The 19,176-nt window shown below is 35.4% G+C and overlaps 1 protein-coding gene across 1 annotated transcript; it reads left to right on the top strand.

Annotated features, from left to right (window-relative positions):
* Nucleotides 1-329: 329 nt before the first annotated feature.
* On the top strand, nucleotides 330-18,808 carry kif15 (kinesin family member 15). Its single transcript, XM_028000246.1, has 35 exons — nucleotides 330-588; nucleotides 821-851; nucleotides 1,577-1,763; nucleotides 1,844-1,920; nucleotides 2,022-2,059; nucleotides 2,139-2,236; nucleotides 2,488-2,667; nucleotides 3,372-3,581; nucleotides 3,664-3,789; nucleotides 4,708-4,830; nucleotides 4,915-5,050; nucleotides 6,020-6,111; nucleotides 6,185-6,394; nucleotides 6,473-6,650; nucleotides 6,729-6,870; nucleotides 7,896-8,037; nucleotides 9,000-9,167; nucleotides 9,243-9,371; nucleotides 9,446-9,551; nucleotides 10,415-10,580; nucleotides 10,653-10,803; nucleotides 11,480-11,565; nucleotides 11,659-11,737; nucleotides 11,822-11,908; nucleotides 11,990-12,094; nucleotides 12,190-12,312; nucleotides 13,253-13,399; nucleotides 13,487-13,579; nucleotides 14,696-14,860; nucleotides 15,000-15,103; nucleotides 15,184-15,250; nucleotides 16,924-16,961; nucleotides 17,062-17,194; nucleotides 18,171-18,302; nucleotides 18,380-18,808. The coding sequence occupies exons 1-35, from the start codon at nucleotides 570-572 to the stop codon at nucleotides 18,452-18,454; spliced, it is 4,143 nt and encodes a 1,380-aa protein (XP_027856047.1). The 5' UTR covers nucleotides 330-569; the 3' UTR covers nucleotides 18,455-18,808.
* Nucleotides 18,809-19,176: the final 368 nt, after the last annotated feature.

Below are 19,176 nucleotides of genomic sequence, written 5' to 3' on the forward strand. Positions count from 1 at the left end.
TAAAAGTTAAAAGTTGGTTCATTTGTTAAGGGTTAAATATACGGTAATAATTATTTACTTCAACACTTTTTAAAGTAAAATAACTTTGTAAGGAAGTGTTGTACCAAAATACAATTTATTTAAAGCTCTCTTTTAATTTAACATCTCCTTTAATCTGCTCAGTTATACAAGTTAAATTACATTATATTTTTTGTGAAGTGTTTCCTGTTGCATTGTTTTCTTTTTAAAAATATAAATGAGGCCAGTAGGGGGCAGTGGCGCACCAATCAGCTGGATTGTACATAGCGACGACGAAAGAGAAAGACGAGCGAGTAACACTGGGATTTTTAAGAGAATTTGAGGTGTAGATGGTAGGAGTCAATAGAGGGCAGTAGTGCAACGTAAATGGATGCAAGCTGCCGTTAAAATCTAAAGAAGAAGAAGAAGAAGAAGAAGAAGACGAGCGAGTCCGCCCGCCAATTTTGAAGGATGTAAACAATGTTAGCTAAAGTCTTGTAGTTTTGTAGTTCCAGATACTTTGAAGACAAACATACGGTTCACTCTGTGTGGGTTTATTAACGTTTGCTACAATGAGTTCCGGCGGAAAAGGTAAGATTGGAGTTCGAAACCTTCTTTTCGGTTAGCTCACCTGGATAGTAATGTTCGTCTCTGTTAGTATCGGTACTGCAGTTAAATCCACTGCTAGCTTAAAACTTGTGTGTTTTAAACAAGTTTTGTAATATTTCTGACTGATTCCACGGATATCTGTTGTAACTCCTCATTGGCTTGACTTGGGAAATATTTAATATGACTGACTTCATTTTTTCTTTTGTCATTTCAGGATCTGGAGATTCAACTCTTCTTGCTGCCAGGTAATAAATGCTCAGGACACGACTCAGATACAGCTCTTTATTTTTACAGACGTGCAGAGAAAGAACAAAATCTACCTATATGAACTTACAAACGGAATATATCAATATGTATAGTAATCCAGCTGGAATGAACGTGTGGAGCTGAGTCATGAAGTGTTTTTGTAGAAGTTTATTTGAACTGAATAGTATCAAATATGTAAAAGAAAATACATCTTTATACTTTTAATTTAATGTTAAATATTGGGTAGTGAGAATAAATTTTCTATCTACTCCTTTTTGGGCACTTTGTTTTGTTTTTGATTATTTTTGTTTGTGTTCATACTAAATTCCCAGAAGGAATGATTGAAATTAAAGCAAGTTGTTGAACATACTTTTTTTTATTTGTAATTTCTTTTAAAGAAGAGATTATTATTTATTATTTTTAAGCCATATTGCACAGGCCTAGTTTGAAATAAGATGCTTGACTCGGTCCAATTAAGCATCAGTAGGATATGCAGAATAAATCGTCTTCAAATAGTTGTCACCCGTATTGAGCCTGAGTGTATAATTTTATTTTTGTGGAGAAAAAATACAGAAATTCAGTGTTCTGTGATCACTTTAAAAAAAATTAGTGCAGCTAAGAGATTCTAATTCAAACAACTCAGCATCAAATGTTCACTTGTTAACCCTATTCTGCAGCTCAGCCAGCCCGTTGGATGATTCTCTGTTATTTTGTTGCATTGCAGTGGGGACAGCGACTCCATCAAAGTCTTTGTACGAGTGCGACCTCTGACCCAGGGTACTGGACTGACCACAGATGGGGCTCAGAGTCTGTGTCTGAACGTCAGCTCACCCAACACCATCCGTCTGCTCTCAAAGCCAGAACCACGGACCTTCATCTACGACCATGTGGCCGACATGGACACATCTCAGGTCTGGGATGTTTAGTCAGTTTATCATAAACATAAAGGATAAATCTACATCTTTAATGTTTGTTTTTTATTCTGCAACAGGATTCTGTTTTCACCAGTGTGGCCAAAAATATAGTTGAGTCTTGCATGAATGGATATAACGGGACTATATTTGCTTAGTAAGTATTATATGATTTACTTTATGAAATAATAAAACATGTAGTTCTGCATGTAATGCCTCAATTCAGCTGTTGATGAGATTCCTGTTTTGCTTCTGCAGCGGACAAACAGGCTCAGGAAAAACATTCACCATGCTCGGTGTGTATTTTCTGCCGTCGCTATTTGCACTGAAACATCAGACAGAACCAAAGTCACACCTGTCTTCCTCTGGTTGCAGGTCCATCTGAGCTGGACAACTTCACAGACGAGCTGAGGGGGGTCATACCGCGAAGTTTCGAGTATCTGTTTTTTCTTATTGACAGAGAAGTGGAAACAGTGAGTAGTAACACCCAGGAAGAAGAAATCTGAACAAGCGTAACTTTTTTTTTTTCTCAGTTAAATGTTCCGGATTAGATTAAACAGTTTTTAATCTCAAAGATAACACAAGTGTATACAAAAAGCAGTTTGCAAAAGTTGATTTAATTTATTAAAGGAATAAAAAATCCAAATCAAGGCACTTTTCATAGCACTGTCTATTTATCTGATTGTTTCTACTTATCGTTGCTCTTTATTCTCCTCTAAAACAGTCTGGAAAATCCAAGAGTTTCCTTTGCAAATGTTCGTTTATTGAGATCTACAACGAACAGATCTACGACCTGCTGGATTCAGCGTCTGCCAGCCTTTTCCTCAGGGAGAACATTAAGAAAGGCGTGTTTGTCGAAGGAGCCGTGGAGAAGTTTGTTAACTCAGCAGCTGAAGCTTATCAGGTAGGACAGATTACAACATCGACAGTAATCAGGTTACAGTAAAGCTTCAAGTTCATTAACAAGAAGGAAGATTAAACCGCTACAATTAAAAGTTGTTCATTATTATCAAATATTCAGGGGATTTAATTCCCCCAAAATATTGTAAACAAAGCAGTTAATCATTCCACCACATTTCAAAACTATTTTCTGCAAAACTCATGAAATGCAATAAATAGGTGAATGCTGTTGTAAAAAAAGGAAATGACAAAAAAGCCGGATTGTAGAAAAATAACCAACCGCCCAAGAATGTGTTCAGATAGTATCAGATGTTTCAAATTCTGGAAAAAATAACATTCAGAGTCAATTTAGAGATTAACTTACTTTTCAAATTCTGGAATAAATGGGAAAAACATAGTAAACATAATTTATAATGAAGAATAAAACATTTAGAGAGGATGCCACTTTATTCACTGTCTCAAGCTTTTGTAATGTTCATTTGTAGTTTCACATAATGCTACACTTATATAGTTAATCTCTTTGACCTTTGTTTGTTTTATGTAGTTCATTTCTGTTTTTACAAACAAAAAACAGATAGTTCTAAAAAAAAAAAATTTAAATGCAGTCATATAGGCTCCACATTTCTGTATTTATTTAATTTACCATAAAATGTAAATGTTACTATTTGGGGAGGATAAAAAGCCTGCGTTGCTTCTGAAATCCTGCAGGTTCTTTCTATGGGCTGGAGAAACCGGCGTGTGGCCTCCACCTCCATGAACCGCGAGTCCTCCAGATCTCACGCCGTGTTCACCATGACGCTGGAGTCCAAGGAGTACCGCAACGAGGTGGTGAACATCCGACGTTCTCAGCTCAACCTGGTGGATCTGGCCGGATCTGAGAGACAGAAAGACACCCACGCTGAAGGGTCCAGACTCAAGGTGCAGCTTTCTGTCGGATAATCGTCTCCTGGTTGTTATTTTTTAAATCTCGTTTGTAATGGCGTCTGGTCCTCTTCTGCAGGAGGCCAGCAGCATCAATCGCTCCCTCATGTGCCTGGGTCAGGTCATCATGGCCCTGGTGGATGTGTCCAACGGAAAGAGCAGACACATCTGCTACAGGGACTCTAAACTCACCTTCCTCCTCAAAGTAGGCATCTGTAGTGTTGCGTTCTCTATAGGGATGCAAGTTATCTATTAATGAGTTAATCTAAAGTTATAAATCAACTAATGATTAATTGATAAGTGGACATTTTCTTAAAAACCTAAGTTTTCATCTCTACCAGGAAACTTCTGTATTTCCATAACATGAAGAGCTAAATAATAAGCTGAATTAAAGTAAATAAATTAGAATATTATGTTGTGTCAGCTGTATTAAATACTGACTAAACAAAAATTGTGTTTTTCTCACATTACTGGACTAACTTTTTGTTATAAAATATAACAAAAAGAAAACCTTGTAAGTTGCTGAGTGGCAAATAAAAGTTTAAAATAATAAAATATGTGAAACAGTTAATCCCACGTCAACAGAACTACCGTATGTAGTTGCGGTTGGAGAAATGATAAAACTTTGCTCCATTAAATCAACCGCGTTTATTAGCATCGTGTTTTTTCCTTAATGTTTCAAATTTTCTGCGTCACCCCTCCGCTTCTCTGTCATCGTAGCACATCAGTAGTTTTTTTAATGCCAAGTTGACGCTGCTATTTAATTTACCATAAAAATGCTACTAAGGTGATAACTTAAGAAGTTCGTCGAGTGTTTATATTTCAAAATTAAACCGCTTAAAGTGCATTTTGCATTCCAAACCAGACTCTGTTTCGACCGTTAGGCTTTCATAACGACCACGCCGCCATCTTTGTTTCTGTGTAAACGGCTCCGCTTAAGGATGACCAGCGGCGCCCTCTGCCGAATGGCGGCCAAACTACAACACTAAAAATATATAAGCGAACGTTATTAGTTAATTGATTTTAACTAATTTAAATTAAAAAAAACATTAATTGTTTGCATCCCTAGTTCTCAATGATCATATAGGATGGTATCTGTTTACATTTCTTTTTATTATTTCAGGATTCTCTTGGAGGAAATGCAAAGACCTACATCATAGCTAATGTTCACCCTGGTTCAAAGTGTTTTGGAGAAACGTTGTCCACGTTGCAGTTTGCCCAGAGAGCAAAGCTGATCAAGAACAAGGTGTTTCATCATTCCTTCTCTCATAACTCTACAGACCTTTCGGTGGTTTTGTTAAAGCGTTTTCGGGATTCTTGTTTCCTGCAGGCTGTTATTAATGAGGACACACAGGGGAATGTGAAGCAGTTACAGGCTGAAGTGAAGAAGCTGAAGGAGCAGCTTGCTCAGGCTCTGACCTCTTCAACAGGAGACTATGCACCAAGAGGACCTCAGCCTTTCATGGGTAAAAACATGCAAATAAATCGCATCCTTCCAAGTAGGAACTTCACAAGCAACAATTTCAAAGTCAATACTCAAAAGTATGAAATCAGAGCCTGATTAACACCAACTATTAGGTCAGATCTTTTTGTTTGGGTGCAATTGAGCCATTTTGTCTTTCAGAGATTAAAAATTTAAAAATGCAATAATACAAGAACATTTCCTGGTCAAGAATTGAACATTTAATGGGGTGTCCATATTTTTCTTATATTAATGTATGTGTTCAGATCTCTCATTGCTTATAATGTCTGACTTCATAGGGACAAGTAGCCCCTTCCAAAATAAAACTAATTGGTTTATGGCACAAAAACCTCATAATAAAAGACTGAAAACAGTTTGTTGGCTTTTATTTTTAGTTATCACTAGTTTTTAAAAAAAAATTGAGTTTTGAAAGGTTTAATCTTTTGTTTCTTAAAATGCATTAGAGCTGCAATAATTATTATTTTAGTAATTGATTATTCTGATGATTAGTCAATTAATCAGATAAGAAAACTGGCACTTTCTGCGGATTTTTGTATGAAAAATACATTAAAAATTAAAATAAATAATTCAATATCATTTTTAAATGAGAATCAGAAATAAATTTTGCTTAAAATCCAATAACACACATTCCTTAAGCTAAAACTTTGCCACTTGAGGAATTCTGTTTATAACATATTTACAGAAATGTTTTTTTACATTTTTATTTTAAATACAAAATGTAGGGATTATTTTTGTACAGTTTTGGCTTAATTACTGCTCTGAATATGTTATTGTTTTCAGCAAATAACCTGAATCTGTATACAATAGGTAACAATTGATTACTAATTTAGTTGATGATTATTTTGATAATTGATTAATCAGATTAATCGTTTTAATATTTTAATAATCAAATGTTCTTACAAATTGATGCCACTCAAGCCTTACTGGGTTTTGGTTCTTAAACTCCTTCCAGGTCCTTCAGTTGAAAATCAGCAGGATGTTTTGTATAAAGGGAAGTACATGGCTGCTGTGCGTCTGTGGAAGAAGCAAAACGAGGAGAAGAAGGTGAAGGGATTTTAATTTACTTTGGGAAGCTGTTGGGCTGCGAGTTCTGACGGCTTCATTTACCGTTTATCAGATCCTGCTCAAGAAGGTAGCTCAGCTGGAGGAGGCCTGGACCCAGAAAGACAAGTTCATCCACTCCAGCAGAATGATCATCAGGTTCAGAGAAGACCACATCTCCCGTCTGGAGAAGAAGCTGAAGGCGGGAGAAAGCTCAACGACGGACGCCGAGTTTCAGGCTTTGCTTGACCAGCTGAAAAAAGAGGTTAAGATCTTAGGTGATCAGGTAAAAATCAGATTTTAGTGTTCTCCCATACGGATTAATGTGGATAATTTCATTATCTAAAAGATTGTTGCTTTTAAGGTTGACCATCATCCAAAGATGACTCGATACGCAGCAGAGAATTACAGCCTCAGGGAAGAGAACCGTCTGCTGCGATCTCTTGAATCTGTGATTAAATGTGAAGAAGTTTCCACTCAAGTTGCAGCGGATTTGGAGGAAGCCTTTCGAAAGGCGCTGGAGTCAGAAAAACTCACAGAAGGTAAAACTCTTGGCATCAGATATCTTGGAGAATATTGTTTATATCCAGTTTTATTAATCACCTGCTGCTCCTCCACAGCTTCTACGGCCGCTTCAACTTCGTCTGCGACAGATTCTGCGTCTGCAGCCACGATCGAAAAGCTGAACGCTAAACTGCTGCAGAAACAGTCGGACCTCACAGCTGTCCTGCAGGCTTTTGAGGAGTACAAAGATATCACGAAGTAAGTAATAAATTAAATTAATTAGAAAATGAAAGCACAAAGACAGTTTATAAAACTAGTCAATTACAAATGTAAAGAAAGATTACAGTGTACCCACTAATCTTTACTGACAAACAAGATCTGAAAAAAGTGTATTTATTAAGAATAGAATTAACAAATTTACAATTAATTGTCGATTAATGTTTTTTTATATTAAAATTAATTCCATTTAATTAATTAATACCGGGTGCTTAGACCTTTTCTTGTTGTAGTTTGGCCTGTGTCCAACAGAGGGCGCCCTGATCATTCTTAAGTGGAGCTGTTGACAGAAACAAAGATGGCGTCCAGAATAGGGAAGAGAAACGGTCGAAGCGGAGTCGGTTGCCAGATGAAAACTGCACTTAATGCGATTCTGTTCTAAAATATAAGCAACCGACGAACTTCTTAAGTTTTACCCTTATAGGGCTGATTCAGACGAGGTGCTACATGAAGGAGCAATCAAAAAACTAACCAGCTTTGCAGCGAACATTTTGATATTAATTGTAGTTTTATATTGAAGTAGAAAACAAAGTAGATGCATGTATTTTAAAAACGAGTTAAATCAGAAATCCTTTTTTGGAGTGACAATTGATATTAGTAAAATGGATAAAAATATATTTAACTCACAAATAATATAAATTAATAAGTGTTACTATTGTCTGGTATTTAAATCTCAGTTGTTTTTAAAAAGGAACTTTTCATGAGCTTAATGTTGAATCCTCATCAATAATATCTGTAGCAGAATAAAGTCTGAGAATAGATTTATTTTTCTTGGTTTCTTTGCGTTTTATGTTTTTCACAAACATAAACTCTTAATTTTACACTCAGTATTCTGCTGTCAACTACAAAATAAACTGAGAAATATTATTTCACTTTTATATTGTAATTAAATGCAGAAGTCAGCATCTTTTGACTCTATTTGCAGATGTTCTGCCTTGGAAATGATTTATTTCACTTATGAATCCTGTGAGTTGTTCATTGTTTGACTCAGAGGTTTGTGTTTTTAGGAAACAGCTGTCTCAGCTGCAGTCTGACAAAAGATACCTGGAGAAGTCCAACAGGCACCTGGAAAACATTTTGGAAGCCACTCATGCATGCAAAAAGCACGAAGTCTCTGAGCTCAACAGGATTCATGTAGAAACAATAAAGGTGAGTATGTAGAGACATGGCTGAAACCAAATGTTTACATTCACTTTATCAGAAGAAACATAGCTGTGTGTCCCATTGTCTGGCATTAAATCAGACTAAAATTGTCCTGTTTTATGTCAGTTAGGTTTAGCGTTTGCTAAATGCCAGAAAGAGGAATGTTTAACAGTCGTATAAAAGAATAAACAGGATGGGAGTGTGTGAATCAGTCCAAGATACTGGCTGAAAAGGGTCAAAACAATTTATTATTAAAATAATCAACTAATATAGTAGCCAATTTATCATTAACTGGTGTACACAGACTCAAATAAGTGAACTTACTAAAAGAACAACACAGCAAGAGCAGTTGCTAATCCAAAAAAAGATAAAATCAGATTAGATATAAAAAACAAACAACAAAACCTCTTTATCTGTAAACATGTTCTCCCCCTCACCCAGTTCAACTTCTGTAAAAACAACCTTGTATTTATCACTTCTTGCGATCCAATAATTAATTAATCGAAAAAATAATCACCACAAAATGATCAATAAACTGTATTGATAAGTTGAGCTTTTTACATGTTAGGATATTTTTTTAGCTGCAAATAATCAAACAAACACTAAAGGAATATTATTTTATTGCATTTTTGGCAAATTTGTTCATTATTTGTTTGTTTTCATCTTGTATTTCTAATATTGCATTAAAAGGCTCTAATATTTTAATGAAAAATTTGTAGAATGTCCAGATTCAACAAAACTAAAAATATGTAACTAAGTAACCTTTTTTTGTATTGAGCAAATATGGAGAAAAAAAAATTGTCAGACAGTAAGAAAATATATTTTAATTCATGTAAAAATCTGTTTTCGACTTCATGATTCTTCTCATCAGACATGCTATCTAAGTGAAATATTGGAAAATATTGTAGCCAAATCTGTGTGTCGTCTTTAAAACATCTTTTAAAATTATTATTTTTTTTTTTTATTAGATTCTTACCACGCCCACTAAAGCATACAACCTGCGGTCACGGCTCATTCCGCTCTCCAGTCCAGAACATTTGAACGGGATTGAAAACGACAGAGAAGACATCTGGTCTGAGCAGCCTCCGTCAGACATGACGGAGATGGCCCTGACAGAAGAGCTGCGTCACGTTCAGGTGCGCTAACGCAGGTTGTCTTTTACATGCAGCAGTCAGAGCTCCTCCTTTAACCTTTAAATGTTTGTCATCCAGGATCAAGTGAGTCGTGTCCAAACACAGTTAAATGAGGAGGAGATGAATAACAGCAAGTTGTTGAAGCAAATTGCAAAGCTGGAGGAGCAGATCGCTGTGATTTCTCAGGAGTCACGCCAGAAAGGGGAGGTAAGAGTCACACCTGAAGTTATTTAAATTTTGTTTTGTGTCTCTAAATCATGTCTGACATGCATCCTCTGCAGCAACTTCATGCAGAACGAGCCAGTAGGAGCAAAGATCAGCTCAGCTTTCAGGAAACGGTTAACGCCCTGCAGCAGAGCCTTCAGTCTGAACAACAAGCTGCAGACGGTGAGGCTTAAAAAGTCTAAAACTAAAGCTGTAAAATATCTTATCTCCTCAAAAATAAATTAAAGGGGACATATTATGCAAAATTCACATTTTGCATGTTTTTATATTTCAGTTTGGGTCTCAACTGCTTCTAAAAGCAGCCTAAGTGCTTAAAAAAAACTAGGTTTTTGGCAATAAGTTTATGGTTTTTGGTGTCTGGAAAATGAGCCGTTTCACAAGCTTTCAGAATGTATCGTCACAAATCAGCAGGGACTGCCCTGTTATCTAGCAACCCCAGTGAAGCCCAGCCTGTTACCTAGCAACCCAAGCGGAACTCCAGCACGTTTGTGCATATTTATTGCTAGTTTGTTGGACAAAGTTTGTAAATTGCTTTGGAGAAATAGGTCTTAAATTGAATTCATTGTGGTCTTAAAAATTTTAAATCCATGTACGGTACGTAAAACGAGGCCTTAAAATATCTTAAGCTCTTAAAGTAAACCAGCCTTAAAGATGTTAATTACAGGTCTTAATTTTTGTCATGACAGAACTATTTAATCCTACATTCAATTGTATTCTTGTTTATTTCTCACCGGACTTTTCTGTCAGGCAAATTGCAGACATCTTTATTGCATTCTGTGACTCGAGACAGTTGCGGCTACCGCTAACTAGCTGCTAATAAACCTTTGCTAGCTAGCTAGCTTTTTTGCGCCCGTCATGGGTAAGTGCAAGTTTATTGTTTGTACACTTCTTTGGAGAAATAGGTCTTAAATTCCATTCATAATGGTTTTAAAAAGGTCTTTAAAAGTCTTAAATTTGAGTTGGTGAAACCTGCAGAACCCCTGGCTTTGACTTCAGCTCAGGATGGCTTCCTCTCTGACTTTCAGTTCTGAGGAGCGAGGTCCAAGATCTGCGTTTGGTCCTGCAGTCGTCCGACAAGGAGCTGACCTCGGTGAAGAAAGGGCTCAGAGAAACTCAGAGTGAGCATCAGCAAGAGATGAGTCGGCTCTCCAGCAACCTGATCAGCACCCAGCTCCAACTCGACAAAGTCCAGTAAGCCGAAGCTCGATGTGCTCTCTGCTCTCATGTGTTTATGTGCTAAAAGTTGCTGCATCCTTTTTCCAGACTGGAGTGGGAGCAGCTTCTGGAACAGCACCGAACTCTGCAGGATTCCTTCGACCAGCTGCAGGCTGAGGCCAAGTTTGATGCTGATCAGGCGCGACAGGAGCTGCGCGACAGGCAGAAAGAGGTTGACCAGCTCAAAGCGGAGATCCTGGTAATGGAAACTCTCAACTTTACAACAATCTTTCTGAAATCCAGTCATGTTTTGTTCAGGGCCGGAACGATTAATCAAATTAATCGTGATTTATCGATTATTGAAATAATCATCAACTAATTTGGCAATTGATTAATTGTTAACTTGAGTATATAGACTGAAGAAATTCAGCCATTTGCTGAAAGAACACAATCAGAGCAATAAATAAGCCTAAATTGCACAAAAAATATTTGCATTTTGCATTTAAGATAAAAAAAGAGCTCTTTAAACATGTTCTACACAACATGCAAATTCATTAAAAACAAAAAAAATCTCCTTTTAAGCACCTTTTGCTATACTTGCTTAATTCAAAAATAAACAAATTATTCCTGCTGTGTATTGTTGAGTCAAGCAAAAAGGATTGAGCTTTTCACATTCTGATGTTAAAAGTTTTATTTTTAGCTGCAGCAGATGCTACAGTTGATTAAGTGTTCACTAAAGGAATCACGTTTTTCAATAAAATGTCTATCTTCTTATTTTAAAAAGAGACAGAATTACCTTTTTATTTTTATTACTTCAGTGAAAAATGTCTCTAATTAATTGATCAATCACCAGAATGATTGATTTATAGAATACTAATATAATTGTTAGTCACAGCTCTTGTTCTGTTCCTGATGGTTTTTCCCTTTTGTTGAAGGATTTGAATAATTTGCTGCAAGCTGAGCTGCAGCGCACCAGCAGTCTGATGTCGCAAGTGAAGGAAAACAAAGAAAACACATCGAAGTGAGCTTCTGACTCTTGAGTATTTAAATTTCAGTGTTTATTTTTATTACTATGACTCAAACACCAACATGTCGAATGTTTCTTTTTCTTCAGGGAACTGGTTGAAACCATGGAGCAGAACACACAGCTCATAAAACAAGGCTCAGATTTAACGCTACAAAATCAAAACCTGGTTGGTCAAAATAAGAGTTTGCAAACAACACATATTTGGCTTAAGAATAATCCACAGTTTTAATTCATCTTTTTTGTTTTTAAGTCATCCAAACTTGCTGATCTGGAGCAGAATCTGACCTCTGCAAACGGAAAGATTACCAGCTTGGAGCAGGAGATTAAACACGACAAAGTAAACCGAATTCTTCTGCTGTAAAATGCGATATCTGTATGTCTGCTGCGTGTCCGAATACGTCTCTGTGCTCTTCATCAGGATGTCCTGTTAGACCTCATGAACCAAACCAGAGATCTTCGTGCCGAGCTGAGCCACAAGGAGGAAAACATCGTCCATCTGTCTGGAGACATTGAAGACCTGATGGTGCTCTTCCTCTTTTTAGATAATCAGTTTTCATTGTTTCACTGCTTTTTCTGGCAGTTTTTATTAAATTAATGTGATAATTAAATCTATTCCAGGCTAAGTATAATTCTGCCTGCTGTGAAAGGGACAACATGAGAGAGCAGAACCAGAAGATGCAGGTTGAAATCGGTGAACTGAAAGAAACTATGGAGAAAAAGATGGCGTCCAACAAGATAGAGGTAATCTACTGAGATTATAATTCTGTTAATGTGCGTGAAGCAAAGTTTACTCTCGGAAATCTGCCTTACGCACACATTTCACTCTAATGAGGCAAAGTAGGGCTGGGTGATACGGCTTAAAAATAAAATCTTAGATTTCTTTCAAACTAGAGCCAATTTCTGATTTTAATTGATTGTTTTTTGCTGTTTTTGTTTCTAATAAAGAAATTACAGATGACTGAAAATATTTTCAAAAGTAAGTTTTACTTCAGTCATCCTTTCTGTGAGTTGTATGACAGACTATTAAAGTCAGGATGTGAGAATTTCTGTTTAATTATGATAATAAATTATCATAATTTAGCAGAATAAAGATGCAATTTTACCAGAAGAAAGTCTTAAAATTATGTGAAAAAAGATTTTCTAATATAAAAAAAACAAAACCGCTTGGATTATTAACTTTTATTATTTATTTACATTACAACTTTTTTATTTTATTCTGGTAATATTAATTTCTCGTTATTTTGACTTTATCATCATATGAAATTATTCTCGTATATCTATGATTGTATTTTTGTAATTATGAGACTTTATTCTTGCTATAAAAAACACGTACCCTTATATTTTTTCGTAGAGTTGACTTGAATTCAAAGTCCAAATAAATAAAAAACGCTGTAAAAGACGCTTATAAAACAAGATGGCCGCCTTGGACCTGCTGACATCACTCTAAATTATGGAGACCAAAAGAGTTATTAACCCTACAAAAGACTAATTTTCAAAATAATAAATCTTTAAAAATCAAAAATTTCATCAATCGATAAAATCGATTTATCGCCCAGCCTTACTTTTAACCTGGTGAAAGTTTCCCTTTACCTTCGCCTGTGACAAGCAGCACTGTTTTGTTCTTATTTAATAATTATTTTCTGTTTAATACAGTTGCTTAAGTTTGTATTTTTTTTTGTAGGTTGAGGTGTTGCAGGAAGAAATAACTTATGCTACTGAGGAGGTTGAGAGACTCACGAAGGTCTGCGGTGAGCAGCAAAGCCTCCTGAATGCAGCACAGGAGCAAGCAGCACAAAAAGAGCTCATCATAAAGAATCTAGAGCAGACGGTAAACTTTATTTGTTAACCTTTTTATTACAGGACAAACAAAAAAGGTCATGATTGACTCAAAACACCACAATGTTTTTCTTACCAGGTGCAACAACAGCAAGAGGCTGTTGAGAAAACGGTCAGAAATGGAGGATTCAGACCCACTGAGGCGACGGTCACACCTAAATCAGTAAATAGGGTAAAAACTCTTTGTTTTTGGTTATATCGCTAACATCCCAATAGATACGCTGATGAAGCGTATGCATCTTCAGGTTGTCTGCACATCCTTACAAAGTCTTATATTCATATATCTAAAATAGTAATGCAACTATTATTTAATCAAGTACTAAAATAATAGATTTAATAATTGGTAATTACTAAAGCCACAATTTTCAGATGATTAATCGATTCATTGGATAACAAAATGTACATATTCTGCAGATTTTTCATTTAACCACTAAGCTTTTTTTTATACAATATTAGAAATACATTAAAAGATACAAATAAACAAATAATTACATTCCTTATAATTATATTATGTTCCTTTTTAAATAACAGCATTCCTTTAATGAATGTTTTATTATTTGCATTTTACTTGACTAAATTTTGCAATAACCAATTAATAATTGGACAGCAACAGATGTTTAATAGGAGTTTTTGTTTTGGACAGAATTTTAACCAGGTGAGGATTTAACTATACCACTTGGTAGAACAAATTTATAAAGTTTTTTTAAAATCTTATCTACAAAATAAGATTATTATTATTTGTGCAATTTTGGCTCAATTATTGTTATGGATATTCTGATCTTTTAGCATATTAACTTCAGTATATTACAGTTAGCGATTAATTACTGAATTAGTTGACAGTTATTTCAATAATTGATTAATCGCAAATATTTAGATTAATCTGATTAATCATGATCAATTCAATTAATCATTTGAGCCCTAATCTAAAATTAAGGCCTTTAAATGTGTTAAATTCATTATAAAAAAGTAAGTTAGCTTTTGATATGTTAATAACAGGTCTTTAATGTTATCGTGGCAGAACTATTTAATTGTATATTCTTTGTACATTTTTTTCTTGCGTAACTTCTCTGTCAGGCAAAAGTTTGAGGTGCACTCAGACATCTTCATTACATTCTGTGGTGGTTGAGGCTACCGCTAACTATATGCTAATAAGCTATTACTAGCTAGCTCTTTTGCTAAGCGCACATTTATTGCCGGTTGGATGGATGAAGTTTGTACATTTTAGTCACGATAATGGTCTTAAAGTCTGACATTTCAGTTCCTGAAAGTTTTGCTTTCCATGCTTCAGACTCCCTGTGGTTTTGGGAGCTTTAACAGAGATCTGACCGAAGTGTTGGAGAGCCAGGAGCGAGAGCTGGAGAACCGGCGATCCTCCATGATGACCATGGAGCTTCTTCTAGCCGAGTTGAACGGTGAGAGGAGCGCCAAAAACGAGGAGATCCAAAGACTCAAGGTGCAAACAAAATTATTTCTGTACCTACTTTAAAAAAAAATTACTTATAGTTTACCCTTTCAGCTTCTGACCATGTGAATGTATTTATATCATGGTTGAATTTTAATACTATCAATATTCATATTGTGCATTTCTCCAGGAGGAGCTGAGAGAGAAAGAAATAGTTCGAATGGAGATCCAAGGTTTGCTTGAAAAGTTTTACACCAAGGAGCGCCAGCTAACTCCGACTGGAAATAAAAATAGGTTGGCTTTCTTCACTGAATACATTCACCATTATTCACCTTTTATCAGAGGAACTAAACAACATCTTCCTGTTTTTTCAGTGAGGATTTGGGTGAAGACCTTCGGCAGGCTGTGCTGAAGCAGCTGGAGGAGGAGAAAGCAGAAAAGGTCTGGATCTTTATTCACTCACAATTACACATTTTGCTTCAAGATAAATTGTCCCAGAAATTATTGCGATAAACGATATTATTGCCATTTTGAGACAGTTTTCAATGTCTAAAAGAATAAACAGAAACAATAAATAAAACAGAAATAAAAACCTTCACATAACTGAAAGAATAAACAAGGTACGTACATGTCAGGTCTAAATACCTATTAGAGACCATTTTAAACAAACACAGGAAAGACAAGAGAGTTAAATTCTTTGTTCTCGCGAGGAGAGCAGACAGAGATATGCTTTCAGTTACAAATCTCCTACCGCTCTGAAAACACATCTCTCGCTCCTCTGTTTTATTGATTTCAGAGTCCCTATCACAGAGAGCACTGCAACTCTAAAAGGGTGGGGTCAAAGCATTTTAGTTGCAGTGCTAAATAACAATCACTAACTAAACACATGTTATCTACAATCTAAATCCTTCTTGCTCCAGGCACGGCGTCGAATGGGACACGTTGTATAGCTTCAAAGCAACGGCTTTGTAGCACAAAGAACAAAGCAGAGTTTCCTCCAGGGTTGTAAAACTCAGCTGGGAACAACTAACACCTCCACTTCACAGGGAGTCCTGCTGAGAATATCTGTCACCTCCCTCTTCCAAGGAGGGATTAGGAAGAAATCAGAATTAATGAACACACAGAAACATTATCTAAATGTAACTACAAGGCTACATAATACAACAAATATTTGATAATACTAATAATACAATTTACCCAACACTACAGGTGCTTGAAATCCTTGAAAATATTTAATTTCAGTTAAGTATTTTCAAGGTTTGATTTTCAAACAAAGTCCTTGAAGAGCTGAATGGTTTTGTAATAAAATACAATCTAACATTTTATTAAAACCCTAAATTTGGAAAAGTTTATTTGCAGATGAAGCCAGATATTTTTAAACACATAATAAAAATACACAGACTCATTTTGTTTCTCACTCTGAAGATAAATCAGACTGAACTTTTCTTGTTTTAGGTTACTTAGAATTACCAAAATTATTTCTATTACCTAAATGACAGAGAACGTAAAGATAACTTTTTATAGAGATTGTTTTTACTTTCTTTTCATGTTTTGAAAATTTGCCTTTTCCTCTACACGATTAGTTTGATTGTTTCAATGTGGTGAGTATTTATTAGTCCTAATGGCTGAATGATTTACTGATCATATTGAATTTTATACATTAAAGTTATTAAATTTGGGGGAATTTTTTGTTCTCTGACCACATTTCAAAATATAAACGCGTCATATTTTAGTTTATCTTGGTTACGACCACAAAAAATATTTATAGCAGTAATAAATCATATCATATATAAAAGTGAAATGAAACTGTCTTGTTTTTAGTTTGTTTGGATTGTTTTTATCTCCAATGTGGTGCTGGAAAAGTTTGAAAACTTACCTTGAAAATGCTTGAAAAGTTCCTGAATTTCACTGTGGGAATATTATTGAATAAGTAAAATGGATTATGAAATTTCTGTACACAAAATCAGCCTTCAAAATTATTAACGACTGTTTTCAGACAGGGAAAATAAGCAGAGCCGCCTGTTTATTTGATAAAACTATTGAGCTGATTTTAATTTATGATGATATTAATTGATTTATTGTGACTTATTTATAACACGATTTTTCTGTTCCAGAACCAAATATTGCAGAGGCTGTCTGCTGCTCAAAGAAAGTAAGCGCTGAGTAATTTGTGAAAGGAATCCTGACTTTACTTTAATATTTTGACGATGCTCGATGTTTGACCAGGTTTGTTTTTCGTTTCTGTTACTTAGATTGCAGGAGCAAGAATCTTCCTTTGCTCAGTCTCAGACTTGCATTCAAGAGTTAACGACTGAGCTGAGGAACCGCTGCTTGGAGCTGAGAGAACTAAACCTGAGGGTTCACGACGAGGAGAAACTCCTCCAGGTAAGAACCAGAGATCAGTTTGAAGACAAAACAGTGGAAATTCACGAGGCCATGCACAATGACTGGCACCCTGCTGGTAACACTACTGAATATGACTGAAATGATTAATCGGAATGAATCAGTTATTCCAATAATCGTCAATTAATTTGGTAATCAATGAATTGTTTCACGGCGGACATAGACTCAAAAAAATAAATGTAATTTTCTGAAAGAACAACATACTCAAAGCAGTAATTAAGGCAAAACTGTAAAAAATAAAAATACACGTTGAATTTTTTTTCCCAGAATTCTTTTGTTTCCCCAGAATTCTTTTGTTCTTCATAATTTTTTTTCACAGAATTCTTTTGTTTCCTCAGAATTCTGACCTTTTCCTCAATAATTCTTTTTTCCCCAGAATTCTTTTGTTCTTCATAATTTTTTTCTCAGAATTCTGACCTTTTCCCCAGAATTCTTTTTTCCCCCAGAATTCTTTTCCTCATTTCTTTTTTTTCTCTCGGAATTCTGTTTCCCCAGAATTCTTTTTTTTTCTCACAATTTTTTCTCACAATTCAGAATTTTTTTCCCCCTTCAGAATTCTCACCTTTTCCTCAATAATTCTTTTTTCCTCAATAATTTTGTTCTCAGGATTCTGTTTCCCCCAGAATTATTTTTTCCCCTCTCAATTTCCTCAGAATAATTTTTTCTCAGAATTTTTTTTTCCCGAATTCTGATTTATGTTAGAAGATTAAAGTCAAAATTCTGAGAAAAAAAGTTTAAATTTTTTTTCCCTCGATGGCCTTAATCGTCTTCCGTAGGTTTCTCTATCTGACAAGCATAAAAGACAAAAACATAAATGAACCACCACATCAAAATGCTCTTATTTGATTTTTACTGATGATGTTGAGGAAGGGAATATTTAAAGTATTAGTGTTCTCATATCTTCTTCCATAAAGACCAGCAGAAACATCACTGATTACGTAAAATCTGTTTCTGACAGGAGAACGAGGTTCTGCGTAGGCAGAATGAAAAACTCTCAGAGGAGAACGGAAAACTCGTCGGACATAAGAACCACAAACAGAGGATTGAATACCTGGTCAAACTGAAAAAGGACAATACTAGACTACATGAGGTAAACTTTCTTGTTATGTAAGTTTTGGTGGGATAAAATACGAAAGCATCAACAAAATTACTGCTTTTGTTTTGAAGGAAAATGAAAAACTCAGAACGGAGATCAGCCTGATGCGAGACGACTCTGCGATCCTGCCGCCGGACATGATGTGAAGTCTCGACTTAAAGTTTTCAAATCAAATTATATATTTTTTTATCCAACTTTGTGATTCCAGTTGTGGTAGCTATCTTCTTACTAAATTCTGGCAGAAATAAACTTGTATCCCCAATATCCTGCAGAGAAACAAGCTGTCATAGAAACATGTTGGGTTTATTTTGGTCACTTTTTTTCTCAGGCACATCTATTGATGTTTCAAATGTTTAAATACTGTTGTCTGGTGCTGTAATGGTCAACAGATCTCCTCAGTAATTAACATTTTATTGTTCTATCATATTAAGATGTACAGCCAGTATGTTTCATCTTTGTGAACTGTTTTTTTTAATCATTAAATTTTGTGTACAACTTCTTGCAATCTTTTGATTTAGTTGAAAAAAAGAGAAATTGCAAGAAAAACCTATGCTAGGTGGGTTCTATAGAAGATTAAGTGGTTCTTTCTGCATCTGAAAAAGGGGACAGTTCTAAGATGGCTTCCATTCCGTAATTTGCCACAGTGATAGGCGGTACAGCTTAAAAATAATATATATATTTATTTAATTCAATCAACCCTATTGTGAGTTGTATGATGGATTATTAGGGCCAGGGTACGAGAATTCCTTTTGTTTATTTTTGTTGAATACAAGAATACAGTCCATCCAGCCATTTTCTAACATCCTTGTCCCTAGTGGGGTCGGAAGGTGCTGGTGCCTATCTCCACCCTGGACAGGTCGCCAGTCTG

This window comes from Xiphophorus couchianus, chromosome 19 (assembly GCF_001444195.1).
Source record: "Xiphophorus couchianus chromosome 19, X_couchianus-1.0, whole genome shotgun sequence".
Taxonomy (NCBI): Eukaryota; Metazoa; Chordata; class Actinopteri; order Cyprinodontiformes; family Poeciliidae; genus Xiphophorus; species Xiphophorus couchianus.

What these genes read in the sequence shown, in the direction of transcription:
- kif15 (XM_028000246.1), top strand. An exon ending in AAAAACATTCACCATGCTCG is followed by an intron (nt 2,060 to 2,138) that starts GTGTGTATTTTC and finishes CTCTGGTTGCAG; the next exon opens with GTCCATCTGAGCTGGACAAC. An exon ending in AGGAGATCCAAAGACTCAAG is followed by an intron (nt 14,861 to 14,999) that starts GTGCAAACAAAA and finishes GCATTTCTCCAG; the next exon opens with GAGGAGCTGAGAGAGAAAGA.